We start from the raw sequence: 15746 nt of genomic DNA on the forward strand, positions 1-15746 counted from the left end.
TTCAAACATGAATGTTTTAATTCAGGATGGGCTGGGGCAATAGATATGGCATTTGCGTATCCTTCCACATGTGAATGAGTTTCTTTGCCACTGTTAACATTCTTTTCTTCTGGTTAAAAAGTTGGCTTCTTGAAAGGGTATTACTGTTACGCAAATTTGTAGAAAGGGTGATAGGAAAGAGCACATTGAGCATGCATTGTTGCACTGTTGTAAGGCATAAGCTGTTTGGACTACAACAATGGTACCTATGGATGGGGTTACTTGGTCGAATTTCTTGTCGGGATTGCTCTCTATGTCGAACAATGAGGTTCAGAGACAAAGGCTTGTGTTGTTGTGGCAAATCTGGTCGAATAGGAACTTATCTTTATAGCAACATCATGAGCTTCCACCATCTCGGGTCCTTTGTAACGTCAATTGTTTCATTCAAGAGCGAATACTTACAAAATGCTGATTATTCAACAGTTGAGTCCTAACTGCCTCGGGATGGAGGATGGGGGAGACGTCGGGATGAGAGAGGGACTGTCAGAGGCTACAAGGTGGAAACCACCTCCTCCGGGCTGTTTAAATGTAATGTTGATGCCGTTTTTTTTTGTAGATGAATCAACTGTTGAGGTTGGATAAGTTCTTTGAGACAATCGTGGTGTTTAGATAAAAAGGGTTATCGACATTTGAGAGGGTGACATTTAGGCCTCAGTTAGCTGAGGCCTTCACCATCCGGGAGGCCTTGCTGTGGCTGAAATCTAATCATTACAATCACATCATCGTTGGGTCAGATTGTGCGTTAGTGGTGCATGCGTTGGATCGATCCATTGTTGATGACTCAAAGTTCGACTGTTTTATTTCAGATTGTTTAATGCTAAGTAATTCGTTTTAGCACTTATCCTTTAATTGGGTACATCAGTCAGCTAATAAGACAATTCATTCGCTTTCTCAAGTAACCTTATTGCATGCCAATTACACTAAACAGTCTACTTTATCGTCTTCATTTTTAGATGTTTTGAATGATAGTAATGTTCCTATTTTGTCTAATAGGGATGTTGGATAATAGGATATGGGGTGAGCCTATTAGATTGGGTCTCAGTGTTCCTCCTCGTTAGTCGTTAATTTTGGTCGATTTGGTTTTTTTTTTTAATATTAAGTTTACTTAAAAGAAATAACGCCATCTTAATAATTTTGTTAAAATTTTCAAAAGTAAATATAAATATTCAAAATTATACCGTACTAGATTATGTCATAATTATGAGAGTGAAATTTAAAAATAATATTTTTAAGATAATAGTAATTTTAAAAATAGAGATGACTTGTTATTAACCTTTTTAAGCCTAAAAGAATTAACAAAATTTTAAGATAAATGTGATTTTTGGAAGGGAGAATTTTTTTAAGGAGTGATTGCCTTTTAAGAGAGAGAAAAGAATAGTTAAATCTCGGACTATATATATAATATTTGATATAGTGTTAGTGAAGTTTTTAGGCTTCGCTTAAGGGGTTTTGACAAGTATATTATAAAAGTATAATAAAATATTAAAAATAATAAATATTTAAAAAAACACATGATAATTTTTAAGATTATTTGTGGAATAAAAAATTGTTAATATACCAAATACTAATTAGTGTGATTTGATTTATCGCATCGAAATTGAAATATAAATATAAAAGTTGTAGATATGATTATAATTATTTTCAGATTTACTAGCTATAATTATATTAGTCCAATGCAATAAAAATATTTATCTGGAAAATTTATTAGATGATTTATTATCCTTATTTTTAAGAAAAAAACAAAAACTTAACTTTTGTGTGTTCTAATATTAAAAATGTTATGAGAAGATTATAGGAGATGAGGGTAGAAACTTGGAGACAAACTTGATTAAAGGGTAGTTTAGCATTATTTTTATAAGTACTTTTTAAAAGTTTATTTTAAGATTTAAATATAATATTATTATTAAAAATATTTTTGAGGAATAAAATGTCCATTTTAGATATAATATAGTAAAGTAAAAAATCATTTAAATAAAATTCAAAATCGTTAATATTACAATAAAAATATAACAAATAATTTATTATTATTCACTATTAATATTTTGATATATGAAATACAAATTTTAAATATTTTAAGTAATTAATATTAATTATTTGCAAAATTCAATTGGAATATATAAATTGTAATTTAAACATTAAAATATAACTATTAAAGAGAAATGATTGTATGAAACTATGATTTCACGTAATCCATATCCTTTTTTAATAGGAGGGTGACAAATTAAATTTTTCCTCTTGAAGATTTCAAATCCAACTAAAAAATCAAAAAATTAGGAGGAAAAATTTGATTTGTTATTCTCCTATTAGAAAAAAATATGAATGACGTAGAATTACAATTTCAGACAATCTTTTCTCTAAAAAAAATACAACCCTAAAGCAATTTAAAAAAACAGTGTCAATGAAAGCATAAGCGGAGGAGAGAATACACCATACCATATGCTCTTGGATTTAACTTTTCTGCCATCATCAGTGACGTGAGTCACATTATCTTTGGATATGCCGCCACTAATTGTGGACTTGTATTCGAGCTCCTAGGATAGGTCTAGGAGCCGATGGACAAAGACTAAAGATGCAACAATCACTAGCATCCAAAGGAGACCATGGCCCATGATGAAGTTCGTTTGTTCAGCAACTTCTTTTATAAGTTGTCGATGAATCCCGATTGTTGTTGGTGGAATTAAAAAGTTAAAAATCAAAGACTAGGATATTCTTGTAGCTAAAAGATGTTCATGGCCCCTTGAGCTATAACATGAGGAAAGAAACTATCAATTCTCAATGACTATATTTCCTAGAGCCCTTATCCCCTCAATTTGTTGGGTAAAACATGGGAAGATAGCCTAGTTTTTCCACGGTATAAAAGCAATTACTATTTTATTTGGACGAACCCGAGTAAGCTTAAAGATGCCAACCAATGAACGCACAGAGTAGGGTTAAAAAGTAAAAGTGGAGAGGGAGACAAGTCACAGGATTGATTCCAATAATAAATTCTAGGATTTAAGTCATAGAAAGCATTCATAAATACCGTAAAGATTTCCCGATAAACATACCCGAACAGTGCCTAAACGAGTACCAATTATAAATCATCTATTAGTTATATCACAACTTACCTAAATAGAAGACGCTAAAGCATTCAAGCCATTGCAGTTGAATCCGCACCCACACTGAGGAGATTCATAAAAGTTGTCAATAGGGAAGTTAGCCGACGCAATCCCAACGGAGAACTCCATCTGGTCCCCATTATGTATCACTTCACCGATGTTAAGCCAGAAGAAGAGGATCTTAACGCTCACTCCCTTCAAATTTGTTATCCTGCCTGGGGAGATCACTCCTTTTATGGTGGATTCGTAACTGAGTTGGTATGAATCAATGTCAAACTTGCAGGCTCCACTCAAATAAGCTGAAAACTCGCCCGTTTCCCTGTTCAATTCGTACCCAACCACGCCATTGGGAAGGATGCCTACTGGGAAGTCGTACTGTTGAAGAGCTTGGTACGCGGATAGATTGTCGTCATCGGCTACGGCGAATGAAGAAGCTGGGAGGGAGATTAGGATGAGGAAGAGGAGGATTCCGCTTGGACAAGGCATGGAAAATTTCTTTGGTTTTCAGGATTCGATTGAGCGGAGATCTCTGTTATAATGGGGATAAGGGAAATTTGGGAGTGAAAAAGTCAGATGTGGCTGCTGCTGAGTGCACCATAAATTGAGTCCGGTCGGGTCGCGGGGTGGGCGACAAAGACATTTTCTTTTTACTTAAATACTCATAAATGCCGATTTTTTATAAAAAAATTTACATGAGTAAGTCGATTTTTTGAAAAATTATGAGAATAGGCCAATTTTACAAAGATGGATCCAGCTGAAAATGCAGAAAAATACTACTGTTGAATGCGTTTTTAATGTATTGATAGAAAAACACTGCCAACTAAAATTACTTTCTGTTACATCAGCACTAAAAGTAACAGTATTAATATTTTTTTTAATTTCCTATTGCCACCTATTACTATGGAAATAAAAGTTACAAACAAATATTTATATAGACCCAAAGTTCCATTTCCTACATTATCTAGGAACAAACTACAAATGGATTATGAATTTATATATACTCATATCTCATATTTCACATCGCTTAAGAAAATAAGGAAAAAGAGACTTCAGTTTATATAAAGACCAATTTGATAATTTTATTTTCACATTAATAAATGATACTAAGAAAAAGAAAAATATATTAGTACTATCACTTTTAATAATGATGTGACAAAAAGTATTTTTATTGAAAGTATTTTTCTATCAATGTATTAAGAATGCGTCTAATTAAAAATATCTTTTACATTTCACTTAAAAACGTTTTTATAGAATAGGTTTATTCCATAATTTTTATAAAATTCATTTATTTACGTAAATTTTTAGAAAAAAAACAGCATTTATGAGAATTTAATTCTATGGGATAAACAAGGGAACAGAAGCTGGCACGTGGACCTACCTACCACCATTAAACGTTTTCATCATGCTTTTGATCCCAATCATCATACTCTCCTAGCCATCACTACTACCTTACCAAAGTAGTAGAAATGTGATTTATAATTTTTAAGAGAGTTTGGTTTGAATGAAATGGAATAGTATTTTAATGGAATATTTATTTTATGTAGGGGTGTTTAGTCGGTTAATTGACTAGTTAATCAACTCGAAATAACATTAATCGAATTAATCGACCTTTTAAAATTTTTAATCGTAAATCGAACAAAATTTTTTCAAAAAAAATAACCGAATATAAATTTTTTCGGTTAATTCGGTCGGTTAACTAAATTAACCGAAAAATATATGTTTTTTATTTTTGGTTAAAAATTAACCGAATTAACCGAATTACCCTAATTAATCGAATTAACCAATTGAATCACTACATAATTAAAAACATTACATAAGTTACATAATTAAAAACATTATATAAGTCTTGAAATAAACACATAATTGAAATGCAAGTCTTTAATATTCTCCATCTGTATCCATTTCTTCTCTCCAAAAGATCTCCATTTACATTAAACCTACAAAAAAACATGTGCAAAAATTTGGCATATAATAAAAATATACGCATTTAAAAAATCAAATAATATAAACAAACGAATAGATTATAAGTTAACAAGAATAAGATAGTAATCATACCCTTCAACTCATGAAAGCTCATGAATTTAGGGTAGGCTCTGATGCATTCCAAGAAAAGTCTAAACATTGAATCAATTAAATAAGTAGGAGTGATATGGTAAAAAAATTGAAACTATTAAAATAAAACAATAAATATACCATTTTCAATCTTGTCAAACTCTTGGATTTGTTTTTCGATCTTTTTGATGTCTTCTTGTGATGATGATTTTCGAATCCAATCTTGAGTACACACAAGAGCTTGTACAATTTTAGGAGTTAAAGAACTCATATATTGATCAAGCACACGTCCCCCGGTGGTAAATGCAGACTCTGAAGCAACCGTAGAAACCGATATAGCTAACACATCTCTGGCCATTTTTGAAAGAGTGAGAAATCTAGGGCTGTTCACTTTCCACCACAATAAAATAGCAAAATCTTCGACAAATTTCTCATTAGCCTCAGCTAGATATTTATCCAACTCAGATGTTTTATCCTCACCACAAATTTCCAACTCACGCTTTTTATACAAAGCTTGCATTCGCCTTTTCATTTTTTGTTGTGGTTCACCGAGAGAAACATATGTTGGCACACTCGATTGGCTACAAGTACTATGAAGTGGAGGCTTATACTTATCAAACAATTTCATACAAAGATTCCTTCAATTTTTGCATCACTTCACAAGCTTTTTCAGAACTAGACATTTCACTAAATGCAAATTCAAGATACTTTAGTTTTTGTCTAGGATCTAAAACACAAGCAACAAACATAAGCAAATTCATCTTATCAAAATCACCCCAATACTTATCATACTTCTCTTTCATCTTGATGGCCATAACATTGAAATCAACATTACTATTTAACTAAGCATCTCATAAAAGAATATCAATTTCAGAAAGGTCATCAAAAAAATTATTGGACGTGACATATGAAGTGCCAGTTATACGCAAAGTGACTTCATAAAAGTGTTCCAAGAAATCCCTTAAGTTTCTAACATTATCCCAATCATCCACACTAGGCCAACCTTCTCCCCTTTCAAGTTCAGCCCTAAAGTTTGTATCTTACTTTTCAAATATCTCAAAAGCTCTCTCAAAGTTCTAAGCAGTGTTTAACATTAAGTAGGTCAAGTTCCACCTAGTACAAACATCAAGACACAACATCTTCTTGCACTCTATCTTTTCCACCACAACACACTCCTTAAAATTTTGTAATCTAGCTGGAGATTGTCTCACATATCTAACAGCCCCCCTAACACGTTCAATAGATTTATTCATTTCCTTTAAGCCTTCAACAACAATCAAATTCAGAATGTATGCCATGCATCTCATATGAAGATATTTACCATTTTGAACTAAACCCCCTCGAGGGTTAAATTTCTTTCTCAAATAACCAATAGCAACATCATTTGAACTTGCATTATGAACAGTAATAGTAAACAACTTATCAATCCCCCAATTCAACAAGCATTTCTCAATCACCATCCCAATGGACTCACCTTTATGACTAGAAATTGGAAAAAAAATTTAAAATCTTTTTATTCAATTTCCAATCGTTATCAATAAAGTGAGCAGTGATACACAAATAATTAACTCTTTGCAAAGCAGTCCATGTGTCAGTAGTTAAGCAAATTCTAGAACAAGAACTTCTCAAAAGTTGTTTTATCTTGACCCTTTCATCTAAATACAAATGGTAAACATCCCTAATCATATTAGTTCGTGAATGAATATGAAACCTAGGATATGCCACAAATATAAATTTCTTAAAACCTTTACTTTCTACAAACTTGAAAGGTAATTCATCAATCACAATCATTTGTGCTAACCCTTTCCTACATGCTTCTTGATCAAATCTCCAAGTTGAAAGATTCCCTTCCCCCCATTCAACTCCCTTTCTAGGTAAAACTAGTTGTCCTTGACTAGTGTCAACAACATTACTAGGATTTTTCTTACATGAACCAATATGATATTTCAATGACCCTGTAACATTTCTTTTCATATCACAACAAAATTCCTTTTGACAATAATTTCATTTAACCTTACTTGCATCCTCACTATTAATAATCTTAGTGAAGTGAGACCAAATTTCTGACCTTTGAGGAGTGACTTTTCTTTTCCAGGTAGTCCCCTTTGTTTGGCTTGAAGCTCCAACTCCCAAATTTTCAGAATCTATCGAAGTAGGAGGTGTAACGTTACCCTCAATAGATGTTGGTTCGGTTGACATTCTGCAAGAAAAAAGTATATAATAAATTAAAATACATTTATAATATTAAACATATTTTGATGTTGAGTTTTAGAAAAACATAGTTGAGTTGGATTATGTTAAAAATGTGAGAGATTAATATAATCTTTATAATCGCCACAATTTGCACACTTTAAAACACAGTTAAATGAATATTTACACATTTTAAACAACATAACATGAGTAATATATGACATTAATTAAGGTAGTAAATATACTTAAATTTTGGAATGAAATGAAATATCCTTTTCAAGTAGCATCCTTAACAAATTTTCAATAGCATAATAATGCTTACTTTGAGACATTGAAGCAACACTTTAATTTAATTTAGGACAGCATAATAATACTCAATTTGAAACATTAAACATCAGCTTAATTTAATTTAAGACAGCATGAAAATGCTCAATTTGATACACTAAAACACCAGCTTTAATTCAATTTATGACAGTATGAAAATGCTCATTTGAAACACTAAAACAACAGCTTCATTCAATTTAAGATAGTATGAAAATGCTCAATTTGAAACACTCAAACAACAGCTTTAATTCAATTTATGACAATGCAAACAGTAACAATACATAACATTAAAATCAATAAACAACAACTCAAGGCTTTTTAAACAAGGGAGTATGTATGCTAATTTTCCAGCAATTGGTCAATATATAAACTTTATAAACAGTAGCCAAATTGTAAAAAAAAAGTGTCAACCAAACTTCCCTTCATTTAAAAGAGCAATTTATGGCTTTTAAATCAAGGAATTTATATGCTGAATTTTCAAAAGAGCAGTTTATGGCTTTTAAAAAAATGTCAAACAAACAGGATATTTGTCAAATAAGATCATGAGATGGTTTCATTCTATTTCAAAAGTAGACAATCCCATTCTAGGATTTAACTCAATGCAGTCTATTCTACTTTTTCTTTCAAGTTTGTCATGTTGGTTTGCAGAATAACTTTGCAAATTTTTACAGTGAAAGACCCTACATAGCTTGATACAAATTCAACTCATTTTCTCCAACTGAAGCTAAAGAAACATATGGGTATGTTATGTTTCAGACCGATATTGTTCATGCTTCTCTAACCAAACTATGCAAGAAATCAACTTATAAATTCAACCACATTTAGTATAAATTTGTCTTAATTAATACAAGCAAACCAAAAGCTAACTCATTTGGTATAAATTAATTGTACAAATTCAAAGGATGTGAATTGCAATTTCACATAGATTTATGACATAAAATTTATACAACTCTATGGATACAAACCTCTTCATCAAGTCACTAACTACTAACATATACATATTCTTCAGATGTAAATCTTCCGAACCAATATTTTCATTGAAGGTCCAGATTTTTCTTTCTTTCTTTTTACTTAATTATAGCTAGTGGAGAATTGAATGTAAGAAATGAATAATGAAAGTGCTATCCTCCAAAGAAAAAAAGACAATAACATGAGACAATATCAATTTCAACAAGAAAATTCATTTCCAAATAAAATAAATCGAACCCATTTCTCTTTCTGTTATGCAATTATCATGATTAAGTTAAAATAACAAAATCCTATCTACAGATTAATAAAAAGATCATCACTTACCCATCTAGCGTACTCTAAAAATAGAAGTGGTTTTAGTCAGTTTCTCAAGAAACCCAAGTCCAAAAACAAACAAATAAAATAGAGAAATGGAAATTTATTACCTTTTTGGAGAGTTGTAAGGAGTTGAGGGTTGACAAAGTTGCATAGAAGAACAAGAAAAATTAGAGAAAAAGATGAGAAAAAGAGAAAAAGAAGAGAAAAATTTGTGAGAAAAACAAGAACAAAAAACGACTATTAGCCTATTATAGCTGTTAGACTTTACTTTTAGTTTTAGTTTTAGAATTTTATTTTTATTTATTAAATTATTTGTAATTTTTATGATTGAGATGGGTTGGGTAATTGGGTTGGGTTGGATACTTGGGTTTGGATTGGGTTTAGGTGAATAGTGGGCCTATTTATATATTATAATTTTATTTATTAATTTTTTCGGTTAAACCGAAAAAATTCAGTTAACCAACCGGTTTCGAATCGAATTAACCGTTAACCGAAAAATAAAAAATAATTAACCGACCCCTGACTGAAAAAATTCGGTTAACCGACCGATTAACTGAATTCAGTCGGTTAACCGAATTTTTTCGATTTTACCTGAATTTTGCACACCCCTAATTCTATGAGAATAAAAAAAGATAGTAATGAAATTGAATAGATGTAGTAGTGATTTGGTTGGAATGAATGGAATGAATATTGTAATACTATTCTTATGTTTAGTTGAGAGAAATAAATATGTAATAACAAAAAAAAAAACTCAAATGACAGATATACCTTTTAACATTTTAATGTATTTTTACATCAATTTATTATTACAAAATAATATTTTATATTAAATTATATTAAAAGATTTTTTATTTTTATATTAAATTATTTAAAATATCTTCATTTTATATTTTTCTAAATTTGAAAACAATATTTTATATTAAATTAAATTAAAAGAATTGTTTCTCTCCATCATCTTCATTTTCGTTGATCCCCTCTTTCTTTCCAAATTAATCTTTATCTTCCTCTCCAACATTTTACCATACAAAAAACACATCAATATCAATTGCATTACTATATGTGCATTCATTTGGTTGCTTCCTCTCAACAACTCTGATTAATTCTCTGTTTGACCCTAACCAAATCACACTGTCCCAACATTTTCTCCCAAGTAACATATAATTCTTAGAAATCCAAGATTAACTATACATGTGCACAAGAGAGCGCTTCACCATCCTTATTTATATTTCATAAACGAAAAAGGAAAAAGATCTTATGATTTATAACAAAACATGTCAAAATCACTATAATTTCATTTCATTTCAAAATGCAACTAGTCATTTACAACTCCTGAGTGGCAAAATACAACTATATCACATTTGGAGAAACCAGAATGGCCAGCTTCTCAATGCTTGCTTCATCTAAAATCACAAGCAAATTCAAAACGGTTTGGAAAAAAATGACACCAACTTTTTTACAAGTAATTTAAGACTAGACATCATAGACTAGCAATCGCTCTTCAATAGAAACACAGAAAATTGGACACCTTTTGCTCTTCTCATAGCAAGTGCTGAGAAAGAAACAACATTATTAATATTAAAGAAAACAAGTTCCACATCCTTTGATAAGAAATGAAAATATTACACACCATATGCCAAAAACATGGCATGCCACTACAAGTCATGTAAATACCATAATAATATAGTTCTGAGTATATATGATGCCTAAGCCAAAGCTTTCACAGACATCTTTGCATTAACCAGCAGTCCAATATTGAGAAAACAGCCAGAATGGAAAATAACATTGTTAATATGATGTGGATGTTTTTATTGGGAAACAATATTAGAGAAGAAATAAGAAATAGGAACAACAAAAATTAGAGTTTTAGATTTATTTAATTTCTTTATTATATCATATTTATTAAGAGTTTTAGTTTTACTTATTCTCTCTATTATATTAGGTTTTTTTATTTCCCTTATAAACTCTAAATTAGGAATTCCATTAGGACTCTTTCTTTTGTTATTAGCAGCCTATAAAAAGGCTGGCAATATGAAATAAAGAGTAAGTAATTTATTTTTATCACAAGCATTATTTTGGAAGAGGGTTCAGTCAAAGATGAATATGCCTTTTGAGTAACCATAGGTCGAAGCAAGAACTCTTTCTAGTCTAAACCTATGACTAGATCCTATGCCAAGGTGCATAACAACTTGGTATCAGAGTCAGCTTGACAGCCAAGCTGGAGGCTTTCATGGAACAAATGGCTACAAGGCAACAAACATTAGAGGAGTAGGTGGCGATGTTATCTCTTCTGGTCCAAAAGATAACAAAAGGGGATTTAGAGAAAAATAATAAAGACTAGAACAGTAGCAGAGGTAGGAGAAGGAATTCAGACTCACAACACGGTGAGTACATGGTACCATGATACTCTAAGATGAAATTTCCCACTTATGATGGTGTTAGAGATCCTTTAGGGTGGTTGAAAAGATGTGAATTTTTTTTGGCAATCAACGTACTAACGAAGAAGACAAAGTAGGCTTATTCGCATTTCATCACTTAAAAGAAGCGCAACTGTGGTTTGATCAAATGGAAGAAGATGAGGCAAATCTTGATTAGGGATACTTCAAAGAGTGTTGTCATGTAAGGTTTGGGCCACCTATAAGTAATAACCCCTTAGGGGAACTTGCAAACTTGAGACAAACTAGGGCTGTAGAAGAATCTCAACGCCAATTTCAATCACTACTAGCTAGGACTACTAATCTTAAACCTCGACAATAAGTAAACCTTTTTACTGTCAGATTGGTAGAGGAGCTTAGATGTAACAGCCCGTTTTCAGTGAAATCAGAATAGTGGTTTCGAGACCACAAATTTGAGTCCGGAAGGAAAATTATTTTAATATTATTTCATAGTTTGCATTATGATTGAAATATCATATGAAAATTTCGTTAAGAAAATTTTACCGATTACATGATTAATTGATAAAAGGACCAAATTGCATAAAATGAAAAAGTTGAGTTCTAGTAGCTATAGCTATCAAATAGCTATGAGATTCAAAATTGAAGGTTTGTATATGGAAAATAGACCATTAAGAGGAGTTAGTAGATAAGTATGTTTAGTCATCAATGGAAAATTAAATAAAGAAAAGACTAAATTGAAAGATGAAATAATAAAAGATGATATTTTAATTAAATAAGAAATATCATCATTTTATATCATCTTTCCCAAAATTAAAACATAGAAACCTTAGATATGGAAACCTAAGCTCAAGCCAACTTATTTTGCTTAATTAGGTAAGCATTCTTTGTCCTGTTTTTTAATAATTTTATATTTTCTAGATCGTAATGGCTTAGTCTAGCTATCTCAAGGATTAATTTGTAAAGTTATCAAAGTATTAGGGTTTTACCATGGATGAATATGCATGAATTATGAATTTTATTCTAAAAATGAAAGGTTGTTGATAGATAAACAACTTTTGTAAGGTGAATTTAATGAAATTGTGATTTAGGGACTAAATTGTAAATATGTAAAATTCATGGAAAAATTTTAAATTTTAGGAAATACATGGGATATTAATGTTACATGTAAAAATTAGCTAGGCTTGAAATAAGGATTAAATTGCATGAATTTCATTTTCCGAGCTTAGGGATGAAATTGTAATTAATCAAAAGTATAGGGGCAAAATGGTAATTTTTCCTAATATGTGAATTAGATTGAATCGAATATGAATTGTATTAAATTGAGCTAAATTTACTCGTATAGATCTGGATATACCAAATACGGAATTGGATCGAGGAAAAGACAAAGTGTCAGATTAGTAACTTTTGTGTACATGGACACTTGTTGAGGTAAGTTCGTGTAACTAAATTGTGTATATTTATATGTTTAAATTGAATGTTATATATGTGAATTGTGTAAATTCCATGTATACGAAATTGATCACTTATTCGATAATGCTTGACAAATATTTGATAATGAAATTCGATGGATATAGGGTTCCCGAATTGGTTGTGGTCCTACATGTGTTGCAAACACACCACAGCTCGAAAGAGCGTCCGATTATTAGCTCTCATGAGCATCCTGATATTTGGCTCTCACAAGCTTCCTGTTATATGGTTCTTGCGAGCTTCCCGTTAATAGCTCTTCGGAGCATCCCGATTGGTTGTAATCCTACATGTGTTGTGGACACAACGCAGCTCTTATAAGCGTCCAGTGATATGGATCTCCGGAGCTTCCCGATTAAAGGCTCTTTCATGAGCTTCTCGATTAATGGCTCTACGGAGCTTCTCGATATTAGCTCGCTTAAACCTTCCCGATATTGGCTTGTATGAGCTTTCCATTAATGGCTCCCCGGAGCTTCACGTTACATGGCTCACATGAGCTTTCCATTTATGTGCTCGTATGAGCATTCCCGAATATGAATTGACATATTTCAGATTTGTACACTTCATTTGTACTACCCGTGTATCCATCGATATTTTAAATGATTCAACGAGTAAAATCCTGACATGAGAAAATATATGAATTTAAAAGTCAATCACTACCCGTATATACCTGAAATACATGGAATTTATATATGAACACAAGATGTGGAAAATTTATGAATATGGAAATTTGATATTTGATGAGCTTATACATGTTTCTTGATATTCATGTGAAATACATTACTAACATACTTGATGAGGATATGTGCTTAGGCATTTGGCCAAATAGGTTTGAGCATGTTTAGTTAGCTTTCCTTAAATGTGAATTAAATGGTAAGTTAATTTCCTATTATACGAACTTACTAAGAACCTCTGTTTTATTGTACTTCAGAAGCTCGTTGGGTTAGAAGCTTGGCAGAGATATCTCACACTATCCATCAAATCGTTTCGGTATAAATGGTAAATTAAATTTTACGTTATAATGACATGTATAAGCTAAAGGTGGTCAAGGATGGCATGTATGTGATTGATTGTGATTAGCCATTGGAATGACTTATGTTAGACATATTTTAATGGTTATATAAGAGGCCATATCATGTTTGATATGTGTTTGAAATGGATGAATGATGAAAATCATATAGGCATATTGGTGAATGATTTGTGATGGAATAATGGATAAAATATGCCTATATGTATGTATGGTTAGTTTTGATAAGTTTAGATAGTTAAACATATGAATTGATATGTCATGCATAAGACTTAGTTATAGCTTGATTTGAATGTTTTGTATTGCCTTGTGAATGCGTTAAAGTGTTAATATAGGTGGAAGGTAATTTTGGGTGAGAAATATGGCTTGGAAATGACGCTATTTCATCCACATGGGCAGAGACACGGGCATGTGTCTCAGCCGTTGTGACACACAACCTAACACATAGGCGTGTGGTTTTGTCGTGTGTCCTCTACATCTTCATATTTTCAAAACATAATGCTCAGGTATTTTCACACAGCCTAACACACGGGCGTGTGGCTTGGCCGTGTGACTCAAGTTAATAATCTCCTTAATTTGAACACAGGTTGGGGCACGGCCATGTATCCCTAATTCGAATGCCCACATGACCAGAGATACGGGCATGTCTCTTGACCGTGTAAACCACACGGCCTGGCCACACAGATGTGTCTCTTAACCGTGTGAACCACACAGCCTGGCCACACGGACGTGTGTCCCTTGTTCCTTGAAAGAATTTTGGCATTTTGTGAAAAATTCTCTGAGTACCCGGTTTAGTCCCGACTTGTTTCTAATACATGTTTTGGGCCTTAAAGGATCATATAAGGGACTTTATGAATAATTTCTGACATGAATGTTAAATAATATAAAATGTATGTATTTGATTTGTACATTTCGGTAATGCTCCGTAACCCTGTTTCGGAGACGGATATGGGTTAGGGGTGTTACATTTATTGGTATCAGAGCTGTAGCGACCTAAACCTTGCACGAGCGCTAGTCGAGGCGATTATTGAAAATTTGAAAATAGAGTCTCAATTTTATTAAAAAGAGGGGAGTCGCCACTGATCTTTTTTTCTAGGTGTGATCGGACACCTAATAAATTCTCTTTTTAAAATAGAACTTATTTTTTTAAATTTTTCTTTAAAAAGTTTTGATCTTAAGTCTGCGTCAGAATCCAGAGAAAATGAGAGTTCGAGAGTCGATTAAGCACGAGGAAGGTATTAGCACCCTTGTGATGCCCAAAATTGGTATATTGTTAAACGCGTGTTATTTTAATTTTCAAAAATACGACTTCAATTTAATATGTAATTGTGATCCGATTAAGAATTTTGATAAATTACATATTATTATATTATATGTACTTTTAAAATGATTTGATAATTTACGAATGATTACAAGAATAGAAATTTGATTTGAAAATGTTAGATTTTTTTTTTGAATTTATCAATTTTTAGAAGGGTGTCCTATATTTAACACGAACCAATGATATTCACCCAACATAGCGATGAAATCAATAGCTTAATGTTAAATCGATTTGTTGCCTTATGTATTAAAATTATTTAAAAAATATTGTAAATCAAATATTTCCAAAAAACTATTTAAAAAATTCTAATTTAATTAAAATAAGGCAATATTTAAATACATGGATAAAATAAAAACGACCAAGAGTTTACCAAAAGCCCAAAGTTATGGGCTTGATCCAATGGGATGCACAATTTGGGTCATTTTTTCTTTTATTTTTTTTCTGGATTGGGCCGTTGTTGCACAGCCTCTTGAGTTTGCCTTGGTTTTGGGCTGTTGAACCTGCTCGGGTTGTTGCTGGGAGACAGCCTGCCATCTTGGGGCTGCTCCACT

At 31.7% G+C, this 15746-nt stretch overlaps 1 protein-coding gene and 1 long non-coding RNA gene across 2 annotated transcripts; both read right to left on the reverse strand.

Annotated features, from left to right (window-relative positions):
- Nucleotides 1–3007: 3007 nt before the first annotated feature.
- LOC105790837 (uncharacterized protein At5g01610) lies at nucleotides 3008–3766 on the reverse strand. The gene has a single exon (XM_012618619.2). It carries the CDS (start codon nucleotides 3621–3623, stop codon nucleotides 3147–3149), a length of 477 nt encoding a protein of 158 aa, XP_012474073.1. The 5' UTR covers nucleotides 3624–3766; the 3' UTR covers nucleotides 3008–3146.
- Nucleotides 3767–5202: 1436 nt separating this feature from the next.
- On the reverse strand, nucleotides 5203–9204 carry LOC128043145 (uncharacterized). Its single transcript, XR_008198932.1, has 3 exons — nucleotides 9098–9204; nucleotides 5331–7389; nucleotides 5203–5251 (listed from the first exon to the last, which is right to left on the reverse strand). It is a non-coding gene; the product is annotated as an uncharacterized LOC128043145 (long non-coding RNA).
- Nucleotides 9205–15746: the final 6542 nt, after the last annotated feature.

This window comes from Gossypium raimondii, chromosome 8 (assembly GCF_025698545.1).
Source record: "Gossypium raimondii isolate GPD5lz chromosome 8, ASM2569854v1, whole genome shotgun sequence".
NCBI classification, from domain to species: domain Eukaryota; kingdom Viridiplantae; phylum Streptophyta; class Magnoliopsida; order Malvales; family Malvaceae; genus Gossypium; species Gossypium raimondii.

Bases quoted from the DNA above. Each gene is read 5' to 3' on its own strand.
- LOC105790837 (XM_012618619.2), bottom strand. From the start codon at position 3,623: ATGCCTTGTCCAAGCGGAATCCTCCTCTTCCTCATCCTAATCTCCCTC.